This window comes from Nomascus leucogenys, chromosome 4 (assembly GCF_006542625.1).
Source record: "Nomascus leucogenys isolate Asia chromosome 4, Asia_NLE_v1, whole genome shotgun sequence".
Lineage (NCBI taxonomy): Eukaryota > Metazoa > Chordata > Mammalia > Primates > Hylobatidae > Nomascus > Nomascus leucogenys.
This window is the reverse complement of record NC_044384.1, coordinates 55,829,017-55,845,741: the sequence shown is the minus strand read 5'-3', so window position 1 is coordinate 55,845,741 and position 16,725 is coordinate 55,829,017. Positions and strand designations below refer to the sequence as shown.

Below are 16,725 nucleotides of genomic sequence, written 5' to 3'. Positions count from 1 at the left end.
CCCTCCTAGTCACATTAATTGGTGCAAAGATGGGCACCTGACTACAATCTTGCCAATTAAAGCCTGTGAGATTTAATTAGGGGATTTCAGTTAAGCTGTTAGAGAAGCAATGCCTTCCTGCTGGATGTAGCCAGCAAGCATGTAGCTCTGGGAGCTTCCAAAAATCTTTTGGGACCAGGAGAGGCGGCCCTGTCTGAGAATACAGCCAATAAACACCAAAGTGGCAAAGCTAAGAGGTGAAGAGGAGAAACTGGGTCCTAGTTAGTGTTGAAGCCAGGGATACAGCCTCATTTTGTAAAACTTCTCTACACCAATCAATACATTTGCTTTGCTGAGCCAGTTTGGGTCAGGTTTTTCTGTCATTTGCAACCACAACACCTTATTTTTTAAAATCTACCGTATAAAAGGTAACACACGTCTAAAACTTCTTTTACTCATCATTTGAAATTAAAGTTTCATTTTCACAATGAAATCAAATGAAGAACCACAAAATACTGGCAACACCCACTGCAGAAAGGAAGTGGGTTATTTCCACCACTCGCTGGCTTTTCTTTTCTCTTTTTTTCTCTCTTTTTTCCACTCTCTCTGTCTCTCAACTTCCAAAGGAAACACTCGGATAAATCCTATTTGGCTGAAGTCAAGTGCACTGAAGACTGCATTAGTTTTGCAGGAAGGTGCTGAGAATCTCACAGTGTCAAGTATATGGTGTCCTGGAGTGTTAGGAATCTAGATTTTCCTTCCTTTTGTAGGTAATTTTCACCATGACTTCTTAGATATCACTATCTGCCTTTATAACCTGCAATTTTATCGAGTGGAGAAAACACTGCCTTAATTCTCCCTTGCAGTGTGAACCCGGGGCAGGTGTCAATGCCAACTACAGCTGCCGCAAGTATTACTAGTCCACGTGTTCTCTTCCTTCAGGATTTGGAGGCCCGTTTTGAATCTTTTTGCATCCCTCACCATGGGCAAATATTTTAAAATGTCCCCTCATGATGATGATGCTAATGTAACTGTTTTGGTACCTGATTAAACCCAATTTTGCATATATCTGGTGTGTATTACATGGTAGAGTTATCTCTCTATCCACGCCACCCCGCGCCCTGACTATTGTGGGGTGCTGGGCAGTTGCATTGGACCTTGCCTTAATTGTTCAACGTTAAATTTCCCTGTCTGCACAACGGACTATGTGAGGTTCTTGAGACAGAACTAGCCCCACAAAGAGTGCTCTGACTTTGCTCACCCCTCCCCACATCCTCAGCTGCAGGGCCTCAAGTACAACTCATAAACATAGTGTCATCAATTCCTTGAAATTCTTTTTTTTCCTTCCCAGTAATAGGGACATACAGGACTGTGCTTGGCTGTCTTTCTCAGTTGGGGGAGTGCAGGCTATCTCCTATGTCTGATATTTTGCTCTTGGCTTATCTCCCTTATTGACTAGACTGCTTCAGGGATCTGGCAAATGGTTCCACAGACCCAAAGTTCCAGCAGCCTGTAAGTGCATGTTGTCAGGGTGACCTCAGGCAGTGTGTGGCCAGGGGACCCCTCTATGCCAATGGCCTCATGTGAGCCTCAATGAGCAGTACAGTCCCTAAGACCTGCGTTTGAGGGCCCTGCCCATCAAAACACACACACACACACACACACACACACACACATATGCATAAATTTAAAAAAACATACGAGCACCTCTGTAACTTGGGATCTGGCATTCAGTGCTGCCTCAGTTGGGTGCATAACCCTCAACATCCATTCTCATGATTGATGCCATGCAGGCTCCAGGGAATGCTTCTTCTCATCTTTAGCTCAATGCCCTAAAAACAAAAGGTTACAGCCTCTCAATGCCATGAAGGATGGTGACACTGCTGATGTTTGAGACTAACATTATTTTAAATCCGAGAAAACCTAGATTTTTTTTCAAAGGTCAGCTTGTCAAATCCTTCTTCTCAGACAGCATGAATGCAGTGACTCCTGCATTACAACGTACTGTTTCCCAAGGATGAGAATCGTCCATTTTCTTGCTTCAGTCAGTGTTCCAGCTTGTGGTTCCAGATGTACTCAAGAATTAGCATGGTTTTGCAACAGTTACACATGACACTTAAGGAGTGGCAGTAATTCTTATTACTCTAAAATTTCTATTTATAAAAGTTGAAAATCCTGTATGGATTTAGATATTCTTATAAAGGATGGTACAATTTACAAAATAAGTAAAAGCAACTTATATGACGAAATTATTTTGCATTTTTCTGTAATAACTTATCATATTGGTCCCATGACAATAGATGACATGTTTAAAATTCATGAGTTATTTCTAAACCTGAGCATTGCTTTCATTTAAAAAAAAAACAATTGTTATCTAACAAATGCTTCAGCAAAGTTTCTCCAAGTCGAAATTAATAAACTACACTCTAAAAACGACAGCAACTCAAGGAAGGTTGTCCAATTTGGCATTAGAACATAATCTTGATTGTAACACTACATTGAGGGATTTTGCTAAATTAGAGAAAAATGTATGGAAAAAACATAAAGATGATTGAATTGCTTGTCTCTAGAATATTAGGCATCCAGATATCACCAGCCCATCATCAGAACAGTAAGATTTCTGTGATAATGGTTAAATTCAGTAACTTTTGATGTTTTGTTGACATTTGGTCATATGAAAGCCAAAGCTTTGCAAGAATAATTGGCAGGGTGAGAATAGAACACACTTTAGCAGCTGAACTTATAACTTTTAAATATTTGGGCATATGGCATATAGGCCTCCATTTCTCCTCCTGCCCCATTGCGCAAATGTTGGTGGCGGGCTGGAGCAGGTGGTACCCGGATCCGAGGGGCTCTGCCATGCAGTCCCGCAGCCCGGGGCTCCGGGGAGTGGCCGGGCAGGTGCCAGAGACCCCGCCCCCGCCGCCCACCTCCTCGGGAATTGGCTGCCCTGGTCCTAGGGGGCGTTCCCAGGGTCGGGATGAAGTCTGTGGTCGCGGGCGCGGGCTGCGTGGGGTTTTAGTTACTCGTGGACAAAGCGCCGCAAGCTCGCATTGCGGCCCGGGCGGAGTTCCCCGTCCCCTTCCCTTCCACATCCGCACGCTGGTTCTCCCTCTGCGCCTTGCCCTACCCCCGACTCCCGGGTCCGGCCCCTTCGTGGGAGAGTGGACAGCTCGGGTCTACGGGTCTCCAGTGCGTGTGTCCAAGCAGCCTTGGGCGGTGGGCGAGGGCGCGGCTTGGGGACCCGGGAGGGGCCGGGGCGTGGGGGCTGCAGGAAGTGGAGGCGGCCGCCGCTCGGGGACCAGCTTGGCGGGGTGAGAGACACCCGGAAACGGATTCCGCTTCGGGGCCCGCGCGAGTCGGGTGCCTCGGAGGGCGCGAGAGAAGCAGGCGGGTGCTGCTGAGTAATCCCCGCGGCGGCGGCCGGACGCCCACCTCCCACGTCGCGCCGCAGCCGGGCCGCGACTCCTCCCTCCGCGGTCCTTCCCTCCCCTCTTTTCCCCTCCCCTCCCCTCCCGGCTCTGCTTGGCTCTAGGCAGGTAGAGCCGGGCTCCGGGCGCGCGCGGGGCCGCAGCAGCTGCTCCTGACCTCGCCTCGGCCCAGCGCAGGGCCTCGCGCGCCCATGGCCGGCTCGGAGCAGCAGCGGCCGCGGCGGCGGGACGACGGAGACTCGGACGCGGCAGCAGCGGCGGCGGCGCCCCTGCAGGACGCGGAGCTGGCCCTGGCCGGCATCAACATGCTGCTCAACAACGGCTTCAGGGAGTCGGACCAGCTTTTCAAACAATACAGGTGACCCACGCGTCCCCGCTCCCCCAACCCAGCCGCGCGCACCTAGTGTCCGGCTCACGCGCCTCGACCTGCGGCCCCCGGGAGCCCCCTCCCCCTCCTGTCGGTCACCGATTCCGATCCCCAGGTCGCCTCCCCGGGCAAGATCAGCCAGAGGGAATGCGCCTCTGCCACATCTCCTCGTCCACCCCCTACCCCCGGCTCCGCGCGCCCGCCCCGCGCGCCCGCAGTCTCCCCTCTCACTTTCTCCCAGCCTCGCCCTCCCAGAGATATGCCGGTCGGCGGCTTCTCTCCGCAGGGCAGCTGGCTGTGGGACCGGATGAGATTTGAGGCAGCAGCGAGCCTGGGACCCGGGCTTGTCGTGACTCTGGCTCGCGTGCTGCCCCGGCAGCCTTTGTGACACGGAGCCCACCCGCTGCCTGCTCCTCGCGCCTCGCATGGCTCTGCATCATTGTGCAATTACAGACGCTTTTATTGTTTGAAAACAGATACGCACAATTGCTTTGCCGTGCAGGAATTTAAAAATTTCAGCCCAACTCTGCCCACTCCTCTCTCTGCCTTGTCTTCTACAAACTCAGTCCTCAAAATGAGTTCCTGATGTCTTTCAAGCAGGCATTATTTATTAAGAATTTCTCCAACGTAAAGGAAGGAAGAAAATGGAGGGCTTTTTAAAAAGTATATGAGAATGGTAGGAAAACACGTGTGTTCAGTAAATTTTTTATTTGTCTTTTTAAAAATAAAGCGAAAGAACTGAAACCTGGTAGTTTTCCTGTGGGAGTGGAAGGAACCTTCATTTCGTTGGGGACCTGGAGTGTCTGTTCTCGGATTGAGGAAGCAAGTTTGGGATTTGCCGTCTGATTGTTGACGAGCCTTAAGGATGTTGATTAGCAGCTTTCCCGAACACGTTTAAGGGCCACATGCTTCACACTTTGGAGACCCTGTAGTTTGGTTGGAATGAGAGGACCAATGTACAACTGTTATCGAGAGGCAGAGTCTGTGAGAATGAGAATGTCTAAAGTCTCAGACCTCAAAGAATGGTGGTTCCAGCAGAGCTTCCACCTTCTTAATGGCAAAGCAAGTATCTCACAACTGTGAACTTTTCACTAAAGCCCTTTTACTTTTAAATCGGTGATTTTTCCCCCTTTGGTCTGAAAGTAAAAACAACTTCGCTTTACTTAGAACATTTCATTTTTAAAGCATACAAGTCTGGTTTCAAGATGGAGTTTCATCAAAGGCTGTTGATGGGGGATTTAAAAGGTTTACTTGTCACACAATTTCTCTTTTGTAGTTTTTAAGAAGCCCTCAGGAAAAAAGGTATGAATATTTCCTATACCGTGCTATGATTCCTTTTTTAGATTACCAGTTTGTGTTGTATGAGAAGGATGGAGAGAGTTGTAGAGTCAAATTTACTGTTTTTAGTTGATGATTTAGGTACTTACATCTTTAAGTACTTCTTGCTTTGAAGTCTCCTGTGATATTTATTTTGATGGTCTTTTTTTCCCCTTCCTTTTCTGCTTTAGTAGGCTAAAATACTACCTTTACATTGAAAGCATGAAATTTTTGCATTATCTAAAAAATGTTATGCACTGTTAATAGAAGGCAGTATATGAGTGGTTGGAAAACTCTCTCACAGCAACAGCAGAGAGATGTCCCTTCAAAGATATTTCTCTGTGGGTGAGTGCGTTGGAGGTGCCCAGGGAATATTTACCTTGTATAGCTAGGTGCTGTCTGCTTGTATTTTGAAATGGGAACTGAAGATAAGGAAGGGAAAACTGTAGTACCTCTTTTCTGCCAAGCACAGTGCTAGACACATTCCCTTGTATATTCTCACTATTCTCATGACAACAAAAGAGTGAGGTGTATCTTATCATGACAGTTTTATAACGAGGGACATGAGACTTAGTTTTTACTATGTACCAGGACACAAACACTGTAGTTCTAAATCAAGGACTCTTTTCATTTTACCATTCTGCCTTCCTCACTAAATTTATAATAATTTGTCATCAGCTCTGCCACCTTATTTTCCAGCAATGTTAAAAAGCCTTTTTTAGAGATGGTGGGAGGGAAAAAGACAGGTAGACAGAGATGGTATCATCCCATCAGCTTTCCTTGGCTCCATCTGATTTGTTTGTGGTGTGGACAATCATTGCGTTCTTCCACCTCCCAAAAGGTGCTTCTGATGTATGTTTTGGAAAGCACAGTTGCATACAGGTGTGATCATGGACCAGTGTCCTGCAACTTGGGTTCCAGTCCTACTTTTGCCATTTTGTGGCTGTTGACTTTGGTTTTTCAAAATTTGCTTCCTTATCTATCAAATAGGAGTAACAATAAGAGTACCCACATTATCGTGTGGTGGTTAGAATGAAAAGAAATAATCCATGGCCCCAACTAAGTGTAAGCACTCAATAAACTCTAGCTAGCTTCTGTACGTGGTGCCTTCCCTGCTAGTATTGTGTTTTCTTCTTGACTGCATAGTTCGAGTACAAGACACAATGTCCTGTGTGCAGGTAGCTTTTCTATTTAAAGTTCATCTTACGTATTACATATGAAAGATTTAAGATTCTGTTATGCATTGGGAAACTTCCCTTTCTGTTCCAAAGTTAAATGGCCTGCTGAAGGCTCAGCAGTGACTTGATAAATGTTTGAGGAGCACCCCCCTGGCTCATTTTATCTACATAACAGGGATAGGCAAATTACCCTCTCTGTCTCCTTTATTAATGATTGTTTTCACAGGGGGACACCCTTCCTCTACTAGTAAACCTTCCAGAGTCTTATTGTTACAGTTTAACAGTAGAAACATATTTTGTATGTAGCGTAACAATATTTTTTATTACAACAAGAAGGTCATTTTCTCATGCCACCTTACTAGAATGGTGAAAGTTTATCAACAGCTGCCTGATGAGAAATGGTTACTTTGTAGAAACAGATTATCCTGAAGGCCAATCTTGAATTGGTGGCAAGTCTGGATTGTATAATTCAGATATTATGCATATAGGAATTAGAAATATATGCACAGTAGAAGCCTTCTTTTGGAATATAGGACAGCTCCCTGGTTGGGATTTGAGACTGTAGCTGCCTTTCTATTGGAACTATAGTAATAATGTAGCAACAAACTGCCCTTTGGTGATGCTGAGCCACCATTATGCACTTTGAGGTGTTTTCCCAGAGGTTAGGATACATTTGTCCTGCTGGAGGGCACTTCTGCTTTGAACCCAAGTCCATATGTTTATAAGTTCGTGATCTTGACCACCTGAAGTCAAGTTCCTGATCTTGGTCTTACTGCCAAGTGCTCTAGTCTAGCAGCAGTTGCTCCCCCTCCACACACACACACTCATTCCCTTCCTCACTCACTCATTCCCTTCCTCACTTTGCATATGTGACGTGCACTCAGACCTTTAGTTGCTCAGGCACATAAGATAGACTGTGGGTTAGGTGCCAAAGACATGTGCTAGATACTCCGGTGCTGCAGTGTAGGTGTAGGTAAAGCTGATGGTGATACGGAGGCTGGGAGACATACGCATGGTCCCCTGGAGCCTGTAGAAGAAAAGCAGCGTCTAACCCAGCCTGAAGGACAGTTTTGTGGAGGAAATGATGCTTGAGCATTATGATGGGGTAGAGGTGAATCAGTTGAATGAGGAGTTGGGAGGGGCGGGGCAAGGAGAAAAGGAGAATGTGAGAGGTGGTGAGGTTTAAACGGAAACCTAGGAGAGGAAACAGCAGAAAAACCCACGTGGAGACATGAAATGACATTGGGAAAAGAGTGGTCAGAACTGCACGCTCACCAGTATTACTAGGCCATTGCATTGGATGGCTTGTTCTGCACTTCTTCCTACTACTGGTCAGTCCGTGTTTCCCATGGTCGGTGCTTTTCTCAGGTTTACTTGGCTGCTGGGTGTCTCGTCAACTCACTTTTCATCATGACCATTGTCCACAGCGTGGCTGTCACAACCGTAATTCACTCTTGGCTCCTTGGGACTTCAGGATCCTAATGTCACCACCTTTTTTCTCTTTATGGCTTGAGATATTACTTTTTAACAGAGGACTGGCAGAAGTGAAGCACATGGAGGCCTGAGGAGCATGAGACGTTTGGAGCTTCTGACCCAAATGAGCTTCGCAGTTCTTATTTCTGCTGCCCTGATGCTGAGCCACCCTCCTCCACTCTTGAGGTTACCAGCCCATCTCCCGCTTTAACTCTTGGCATTCTTTTTGATCCTAAGACTTCTGCAGTTTTTACCTCTGCCAGGGCTACTACCAGTTTCTGGCTGTAGATATTTTAAAGTCATTGTCAACTAAAATAGGAAACATATATCGTTATTATGAATGTTTATTGGTACATAGTTGCTATGAATTGTGACACTTCCTTTTCCATTTTAAACTATAAAATGGAAAAAATATATTAAAAAGCAAGAAAAATTTATGGTAAGTAATGTGAGTGTGCATAAAATGAATGTATGGACCCTAAATTGTTTAACACAGTTTTTGGCGCATGTGACAAAGCCATATGAGAAAGCCATAGGATCTGTGGCCTTATTTTGTGAGCATGTGGATTGCAGAGCCAGTGTTATCATACATATGGTTCCATATAATCCAGGAGTTGGTAAACTATGGCCCGTGGGCCAATTCTAGCCTGACACCAGTTTTTGTAAATGAAGTTTTGAGACACAGCGATGCTCATTTGGTTATGTGTGGTCTGTGGTTGCTTGTGCCCTACACCTGCAGAAATGAGTAGTGTCAGAGACCATACGGCATGTAAAGCCTAAAATATCTACTCTCTGGCCTCTTACAGAAAAAGTTCTTTGACTTCTGAGAAAACCTCAGCGCTTCCTGGAAAAACTCAAAGGCGCTTGTAAGAGATGTTGAGTCAGCAGGCCTCTGAGCCTCTTCTCTGCCTAAAACCATGTCAGATTCTTGGGAGGACTGGAAGGACTTGCAGGCTGTCCATGTTTTCTAGACAATTCAGCTGCTCACAGACAAGAATGTGTCTCTACCTTGCTCCTGGAGACGATAGGAGAGTCCACAGATGCAGAGATGTAAGAAAAGGAGAAGCAATGAAAAGCAGAAATGGTTTAAGGGAACTGGCGGGAAAGACAGGAAACTCATCTGTTGACTTTTTCCATCCTCTTCAACTCAATGGTGTGTTGGAAAAAGGCATCTTTTTCCCCCAACTATTACACTGTCTGAAAAGGTCCTAATTAAATATTCATTAAAGATTCATTTGGCTTGAGATTCCTTTTAAAATGCAGCTGCCTGTAGAATAATAGGAGAGTTTGGAGGAAATTATCAGGAAAAAAATACCTGTGCTATAGTGTATGTAAGTCTCTGTAAGTGTGTACAAGTATACAAGAAACACTTGTACAAATACACAAGGCGAAAGATGTGAGCCTTTAAAAGAATGTGTTCTCTAAGTCACATATGTAGTTATCCCTCAGTATTCATGGGGGATTGGTTCCAGGACCCCCGGCGGATACCAAAATCTGTGGATGCTCAAATCCCTGATAGAAAATGGCGCAGTATTTACATTATCACCTACACACCTGAAATCATCTAGTAACTTATAATACCTAATATCATGTAAATGCTATGTAGATTGTTGTTATACTGTGTTGGTTAGGGAATAGTGACAAGGGAAAAAGTCTGCATATCTAGTATTAATGCAACCTTTTTTTCCAAGTATGTTGGATCTGTGGCTGGTTGTGGAACTCACGGACACTGAGGGCTGACTGTATTGTATTAACCGGTTGAGTGAGAGTACCTTTTTCCCCCTAATTTAGTTGAAAGAAGCTATATTGAGTGAAATAAAGTTTTGATGAGGATTTTTTTTAAAAGGGAGAGAGAAGTAATATTGAAACACGGAAGCACTTTCTATTTAGATAAACGAAACCACTTGTAGATCCCCAAAAGTGGTATTTCAGGAGCCTAGACCTTTCGCACAGCCTGTTTTAGTTCCTGAAATACCATTTTCACACCTGGTCTCCTTTGCCAGGGTAATCCTCCTATTTACCCAGCAGCAACAGTGGGACTGGAAGAGGCTACGAAGGACTCAGGGAGAAGAGAGAGTATCAAAAAAGTACAGAAAAGTAGATAGCTGTGTGGCAAAGGTGAATTGATCTACTTCAAAACTGCCTAGTGCTAGCTCTACCCTGTGAATGGAGTCCGGTTGGGTAGGGAAGAACTGGTCCCTGTCCTACACAGCACCTCTTTCAGCACTTACTCTCCTCCCAGCACCCTAAATTCACGAGGCTGCTGCTCATTCTGTAACGTGGGTCCATTTGGGGGTTGAATAGCCTTTGTGGGCTAACCTGGGGAAAATGCATTACAGTTTCTGAACAAGTGACTGTGAATACATGTTTTTATGTAAAATTATTCATGCATTTGCTGTGTAGGAAGAGAAAGTCATGCCTCCTTGAAGTGGATTTGATGATTGAGCTGGGGTTTCGCTTTTTTTTTTTCTTTCTGTCTTTTTTTTTTTTTTTTTTTTTTTGAGACAGAGTCTTGCTACATTGCCCAGGCTAGAGTGCAATGGCACGATCTTGGCTCACTGCAACCTCCGCCTCCTGGGTTCAGGGGATTCTCCTGCCAAGCTGGGCCTTTCTTATGTAAAGATGGTTGGTGGTTTGCACCACCCTTTTCCCTAGCCGAGGTTGCTTTCTCCATCTCTTCCTTCTTGCTCAAGAATTTCAGAACACAAGAAATATGCCTACATATATCTAAGGTAGTTACTCCTGTCTTACAGAAAAACTCAGTTATTACAGAGAAAGCCCCTAGAGAGTCAGGAAGTTCATCTCTCTAAAAAGTCTGTGTTCACAGAGTTTCTGCCATGAACAAAGGTGAGAGGTTTCCTTCAAGGAGGCATTACTTCATACCTTTATTCAAATCTACCTCAAACAGAGTCACTTTAACACTTAGTCTTGTCCAAAGCTGTAATATCTGTGAACTCACTGGCTTAGGTGACTTTTTTTTCCTCACGTACATCAATATAATCACATAATGATAAATGTAAACACATAATGATTTCAGGTATATGGGAGGATGTGTGTAGGTGATACGCAAATACTGTGCCAATTTCTATCAGGGATTTGAGCATCCACAGATTTTGGTATCCGCCTGGGGTCCTGGAACCAATACCCCATGGATACTGAGTGATAACTACATATGTGACTTAGAGAATACATTCTTTTAAAGGCTCACATCTTTTGCTTTGTGGGCTAGCATTGAGCCAGCCCACAGCCCCAGCCTTGCCTGAACTTTTCTCCTCGTTTAATCCCCCCGCCAGCTCTGTGAGGGGTGCCTTTATTATCTCCCTTAGATGGAGGAGGAAGAGCCCTGGGGCATGAAGTGGCCCAACTCGGGTCTCGCAGCAGTAGTGGAGAGTGCTGGGGTTAAAACTGGGCTGCCTGGCCCCAGAGTCTGGGTGTGACCATGTGCTATCTACCTCTCTTACAGAACTTTTACAGTAAAAGGAGTCACATGTGTCCTGTCAAAGCCATTTTGGGGCAAGTTCCTTTAGCAATATGCAGATTGCACTCTGACACACAGAAGCTATTCATCAAACCCCCAGAGAGATCTGTCTTCAGGGGAGATGTCACCCCAAGCTTTAGACCCTTTGTGGCTCCCAGTCTTGTGTAGGATAAAGCCCAGCATCCTGGCCTTGCCTCCGATGTCCTGTGATGTGGCCCTGTCTGCTTCCTGTCCTGCTCCCCTTGTCCCTTCCATGCTAGTTGTGCTGGAATATTTTGCATCATGCAGCCAGGTATATCTTGCTCTTCCAGACACAGCTCAGATTTCTAGAAAAAGGTTGTATGTCTCCTCTGCACTCCTGCGGCATCCCGTCCTTACCTTTATCCGGCACTTGTGTTGCATCAAAATTGTGTATACGTCTGCCTGTCTGCATGAGTGGGCTGAGATGGTAGAGATGGGTAATACCTGGACTGCCTCTCCAGGTGTTTCTGGCCTTCCTGAGGTTGCTGGGGTTATGTGGGGTCCAAGTTGTTAAAGGCATAACAGCTGTCCTTTATTTGCAGTCAGCAAGTGCAGCCCAGGAGGCAGCTGCCCTGTAGGAGCTCTGAAAGCTTTGTTCCTCATCACTCCCTCCCATTCTGATGGCATGGGTGTGTCTCTTGACCCAATTTGAGGTGCTCCAGACGGGCCCTAATATTGATGTTCTGCTTCTCATAAGCAGTTGCCAGAGCTCCTGCCTGGCCCCGTCACTGCCTTTGCCTTGGAACGTCCAGGCTGCCCTGTGCTGAGTAAGGGCGATGGGAAGCAAAGCCGCTGCTGAGCCACGTGCAGGTCTCAACAGTGCCATCACAAAGAAAGCTGGGCCCTAATGACACTCAGTCTCCTGCTTCCAAAGAGGTCACAGGTGTCAGCTGCACCTGGCCTGGGCAGTGTAACTCGGGATGGCTGCTGTCTGGGCTGTTCTGTGCTCAGTGTTGTGTGCAGTGACAAGGAGGCCAGCCCAGCTGGTGGGACTTTCGCTTCTCCCATCTGATCCCTTGCAGGGCTCTGGGGTACCCCTAGGGGGTGGTGCTATGATAATGCTCTGATGCGATTTGCCTGCCTGGCATGAGAAAGTAGAAATGTAACTGCCAGACTCCAAAAGCCAGGTCCTGTGTTTCAGGAAGAACTGGTCTCTGGGAGAACCTGGTGGCTAGGAGGGGAAGCTTGCTAGAGCAGTGACTCTCGACTCTGTCACACTGATGCACCCTTTTGCTAACAAATATTTTGCAATTCCCCTTTTATGATCCTGAAATGAAATCGATAGATGAAATAACCTACTCACGCATACAATGTCTGAAAATCAATAGAATGCCCAGATAAAATTACATATATATACACACATATATATACGCATATATACACACACATATATATACATGCATATATATACACACATATATACACACATATATATACACACACATATATATACACACATATATATATATACACACACACATTTTATATATATATATATATATATATTTTTTTTTTTTTTTTTTTTTTTTTTTTTTTTTTTGAGATGGAGTCTCACTTTGCCTCCCAGGCTGGAGTGCAATGGCCGATCTTGGCTCACTGCAACCTCCGCCTCCCAGGTTCAGGGAATTCTCCTGCCTCAGCCTCCTGAGTAGTTGGGACTGCAGGTGTGTACCACCACGCCTGGCTAATTTTTGTACTTTTAGTAGAGACGGGGTTTCACTATATTGGTCAGGCTGGTCTTGAACTTCTGACCTCGTGATCCGCCCACCTCGGCCTCCCAAAATGCTGGGATTACAGGCAGGAGCCACCACGCCCGGCCTACATATATTTTTAAAGTGTAAATGCTCAGCACACCTTTACCTGATGATAAAATGAAGTAGTTAGGTGACTGCACCCTTGTATAATAAAGAAATATTGGATTTAGGAGAAGGTGAGAAGGTGAGAAGGTGCTGCAGAGGAGAGAAAAGAGCAGGTGTGCTTTAAAATAAAGGAAATAACAGACCAAATTTACCCGTAAATGTTAAGGGAAGGAGGGAAATAGCCCTAACCTGCCAAGGCAAAATACTGGCTGTTAAAGTGGTTTTAATAAGAAGTGTGACATTTTTGCAATGAACCAGGCCTTCTTTGTCAGGATGCTATTAATTTCCTGTGTTAAGACATAGGATGTGTGCTGACAGAGTGTCTCAGAAAACATATCTCCCATTGTTAAATCCCTCTGCACACCAAGAACTTTAGAGACCATTGCCTTTAATAGGTGTCCAGGATTAGACGATGAATTGAAAAAATATTCATAGGATAGTTGAGTGGCAACCGACTCCTGAGGACAGTTTCAGAGTAAGGTTGAAAAACAAGACTCAAACCCAAAATAAATAGTTGGGTTTTTTTTGTTTGTTTTTGTTTATTTGTTTGTTTTGACAGTCTCACTCTATCTCCCAGGCTGGAGTGCAGTGGCATGATCTCAGCTCACTGCAACCTCCAATTCCTGGGTTCAAGCGATTCTCGTGCCTCAGCCTCCTAATTAACTGGGTCTACAGGTGCATGCCACCACACCTGGCTAATTTTTGTATTTTTGGTAGAGATGGGGTTCTGCCATGTTGGCTAGGCTGGTCTTGAACTCCTGTTCTCAACTGATCTGACTGTCTTGGCCTCCGAAAGTGCTGGGGTTACAGTCATGAGCCACTGTGCCCGACCTCCAAAATAAAATAATTTTGATATGTCATTTTCATGACAGAAGTTTCAGTATGCTACGTATCCTTAAGAATATTGGGTGGCAGAAATGAAATAAATGTATTAATGAAATGTATTTGTTCCAGGATTTCATGTATCTTCAATAATTTATTTGGCTTTAAATATATTAAAGGAGCTTTCAGTATCACTATTAAATATTGGCAGGTGATATACAAATGCAAAGTGGTTTAGCTGCGGTTTGTTGACAACTCAGATGCTACAAGTAGTGTTGCTGTTGGTGACATGGTTTTCCATAATTGTAAACAAATCTTGATAAACTGTGTATTTAAGCAGTGTAAGGAGTATTTTGTGTTTCTACATAAATGGAGGTAGATTCTAGAACTAAATAAAGTTTTTCATCCGTGTGGTCTTCCAGGAAATGTTCAAAAGTTTTGTGGGACATGAGACAGTGTGCTGGATGATCTCATACATTGCAGGATGCCTTGGGTCGTTGGTCCCATTCCACTACAGTCATCATGTCACCCCAAAACGACCCCACAGGTTTCCAAAATGTCTCCATTGAGAGGCACTGAGCTTGGGGCAGGAAGGTTTAGGACCGGATTTGGTCTCTGTGGCTGAATCCCTTAGCCTGCTTAGAACAGCACAGTGGCGGGGTCTTTCTGCGGACAAAGTGGGACTGTAGGAAGGGAAGAGACTGCCCAGGCTGGCACAGCTGTGGCTGAAGGAGAGAGGTGGAGAAGGGAGTGTCTCTGTTGCATTGGTGACGGCAGGCACCAGGACAGAGGCCAGGTGTAGGGTTCCTTGAGAGGTGAAGAGCCCCCAGTGTTGGGCTCCCTGGGTCACACTGCCCCTAAACACCGCTCACACACACATTGCTTCTAGGGCCCAAACAGCTCCAGAAAAGTCTGGCAGCTCAGGTTCCTCCGTCCCTTGCCATGTGGATGGAGAACTACTGAGGTGCTTCCCTTCCTCGTACTCCACATGGATCTAGCTTACCGGAACTGTGTCTCTCCAGCCTCTAGGTGACTTTATTTTCCTGTCCTGTTCCCACCCAACTCTTCCTAACTTTGAATCTCAAACTATAAACTGGCCTATATGCTTCCCAGGAAGTGAGCAAGTTTTGTTTTTGTTTTTTGCTAAGTAGGTTGTGCAAGTTAAACAAACAAAAATTTACTTAAAAAGCAAAGGCTAAACCCTATGAATCAGGGCACAGTTGCCTCAAAGTTCCATGTTCTTTAGAAGCATGAGATGCTTCTAAAATGTGAGGAAATAGGGTCAGATGCTTCATGATTTTCTGTTGAGCTTGTACTTAGAAGTAATTAGGAAAGGAAAGCCACATAATGTAGTATGTTATAGGGCACCTTGATACACAGATAGGCAGAGCTTTCCCTGGTCCCACCCTCAACCATGACATCAGTTGCATCCCATAATACATGTTAGCTCAGCCTGTTTTACATGCTCAGGTGCACCATAACGCTCCTTTTGGGTGGGGCTTTTCCAGGAAGATACGAGTCTGAGCATGGTGCGCCTCACTCTTAGTGCCTACAGCTGGGTGTTATTTGCTGCTCTTTCCACTTTGGCCTTCACACAGCTTACTGTCTTTTGTTGCCTCCTTCCATCTGCAGCAGCCATCCTTTGTGTTGTACTTCATTAAATTATCACTCCATAAAATAAGCATCAAAGATAAACAGATTTGCAAATATTTGTATCATTCTGTCTCTCTTGCAAATGAAACTCTTTGGTACTGTTCTAACAGGACAGGACAAAAGAGGGAAAATGACATTTTGAATCCAAATTCAAGTTGAATTTGCTAAATGACAGAGAAACAAGAAGCAATGGGCTGGGCACAGTGGCTCACACCTGTGATCCTAGCACTTTGGGAGGCCGAGGCAGGTGGGTCACTTGAGGTCAGGGGTTCGAGACCAGCCTGGCCAACATGGTGAAACCCCGTCTCTACTAAAAATACAAAAATTAGCCGAGCGTGGTGGTGGGTGCCTGTAGTCCCAGCTACTCAGGAAGCTGAGGCGGGAGAATTGCTTGAACCCGGGAGGCAGAGCTTGTAGTGAGCCGAGATCGTGCCACTGTGCGAGACTCCATCTCAAAAGAAAAAAAAAAAAGTAATCAGATTAAACTAAAATTCATGCTGCACGGCCTCTAGGATCGCTTCCAATAGAACGAGTCACTGGCAAGGCTTTGAGTGCTTCCTCTCTTCCCCAGTTTCAAATGGTGAATTGCAAAATTTCAAGTTATGTGTTGTCAGCTGATACCTGGAACAAGAAAGAACTTGATATCTTTCTGTCTTGCAAATTATACTCACCCACATCTTTATTTAGGCCTAAAATAAAGTAGCATGTTGGAATTCATCAGCTGCACACATCTCTGATGTGACTTTTTTTTTTTTTTTTTTTTTTTTGCAATGGGGCCTTGCTCTGTCACCCAGGCTGCAGTGCCGTGGCATAATCATAGCTCACTGTAGCCTTGATCTCTTGGGCTCAAACCATCCTCCCGCCTTAGCCTCCTGAGTAGCTGGGACTACAGGCCTGTGCCACCACACCCGGCTAATTTTTTATTTTTTTATTTTTTAGTAGAAATGAGGTCTTGCTGTGTTGGCCAGGCAACTCCTGAGCTCAAGCAGTCCTCCCACCTCAGCCTCCCAAACTGGGATTACAGGTTGAGGCACTGCGCCTGGCCTGATGTGACTCTTGACTTATCCAAGGCTACATGGGGGCTGCTTTTCCAGGCCTACAGTTGTTGAAGGAATTGGGCTTCTGACATTTCTCCACATTATAGCCA

At 45.3% G+C, this 16,725-nt stretch overlaps 1 protein-coding gene across 3 annotated transcripts in view; it reads left to right on the top strand.

Annotated features, from left to right (window-relative positions):
- The first annotated feature begins 3,154 nt into the window (after window positions 1-3,154).
- TTC39C (tetratricopeptide repeat domain 39C) overlaps window positions 3,155-16,725 on the top strand; it is a 121,315-nt gene continuing 107,744 nt past the window's right edge. For 2 of the 3 annotated variants that reach the window (XM_012506333.2, XM_030810641.1), the window contains exon 1: window positions 3,240-3,768. In XM_012506333.2, coding sequence (XP_012361787.2) covers window positions 3,602-3,768 — 167 coding nt within the window. In that variant the 5' untranslated portion in view covers window positions 3,240-3,601. Of the gene's footprint in view, window positions 3,769-8,551; window positions 8,980-16,725 lie in introns of those variants that run through there. The other variant, XM_030810642.1, reaches the window with a different exon arrangement.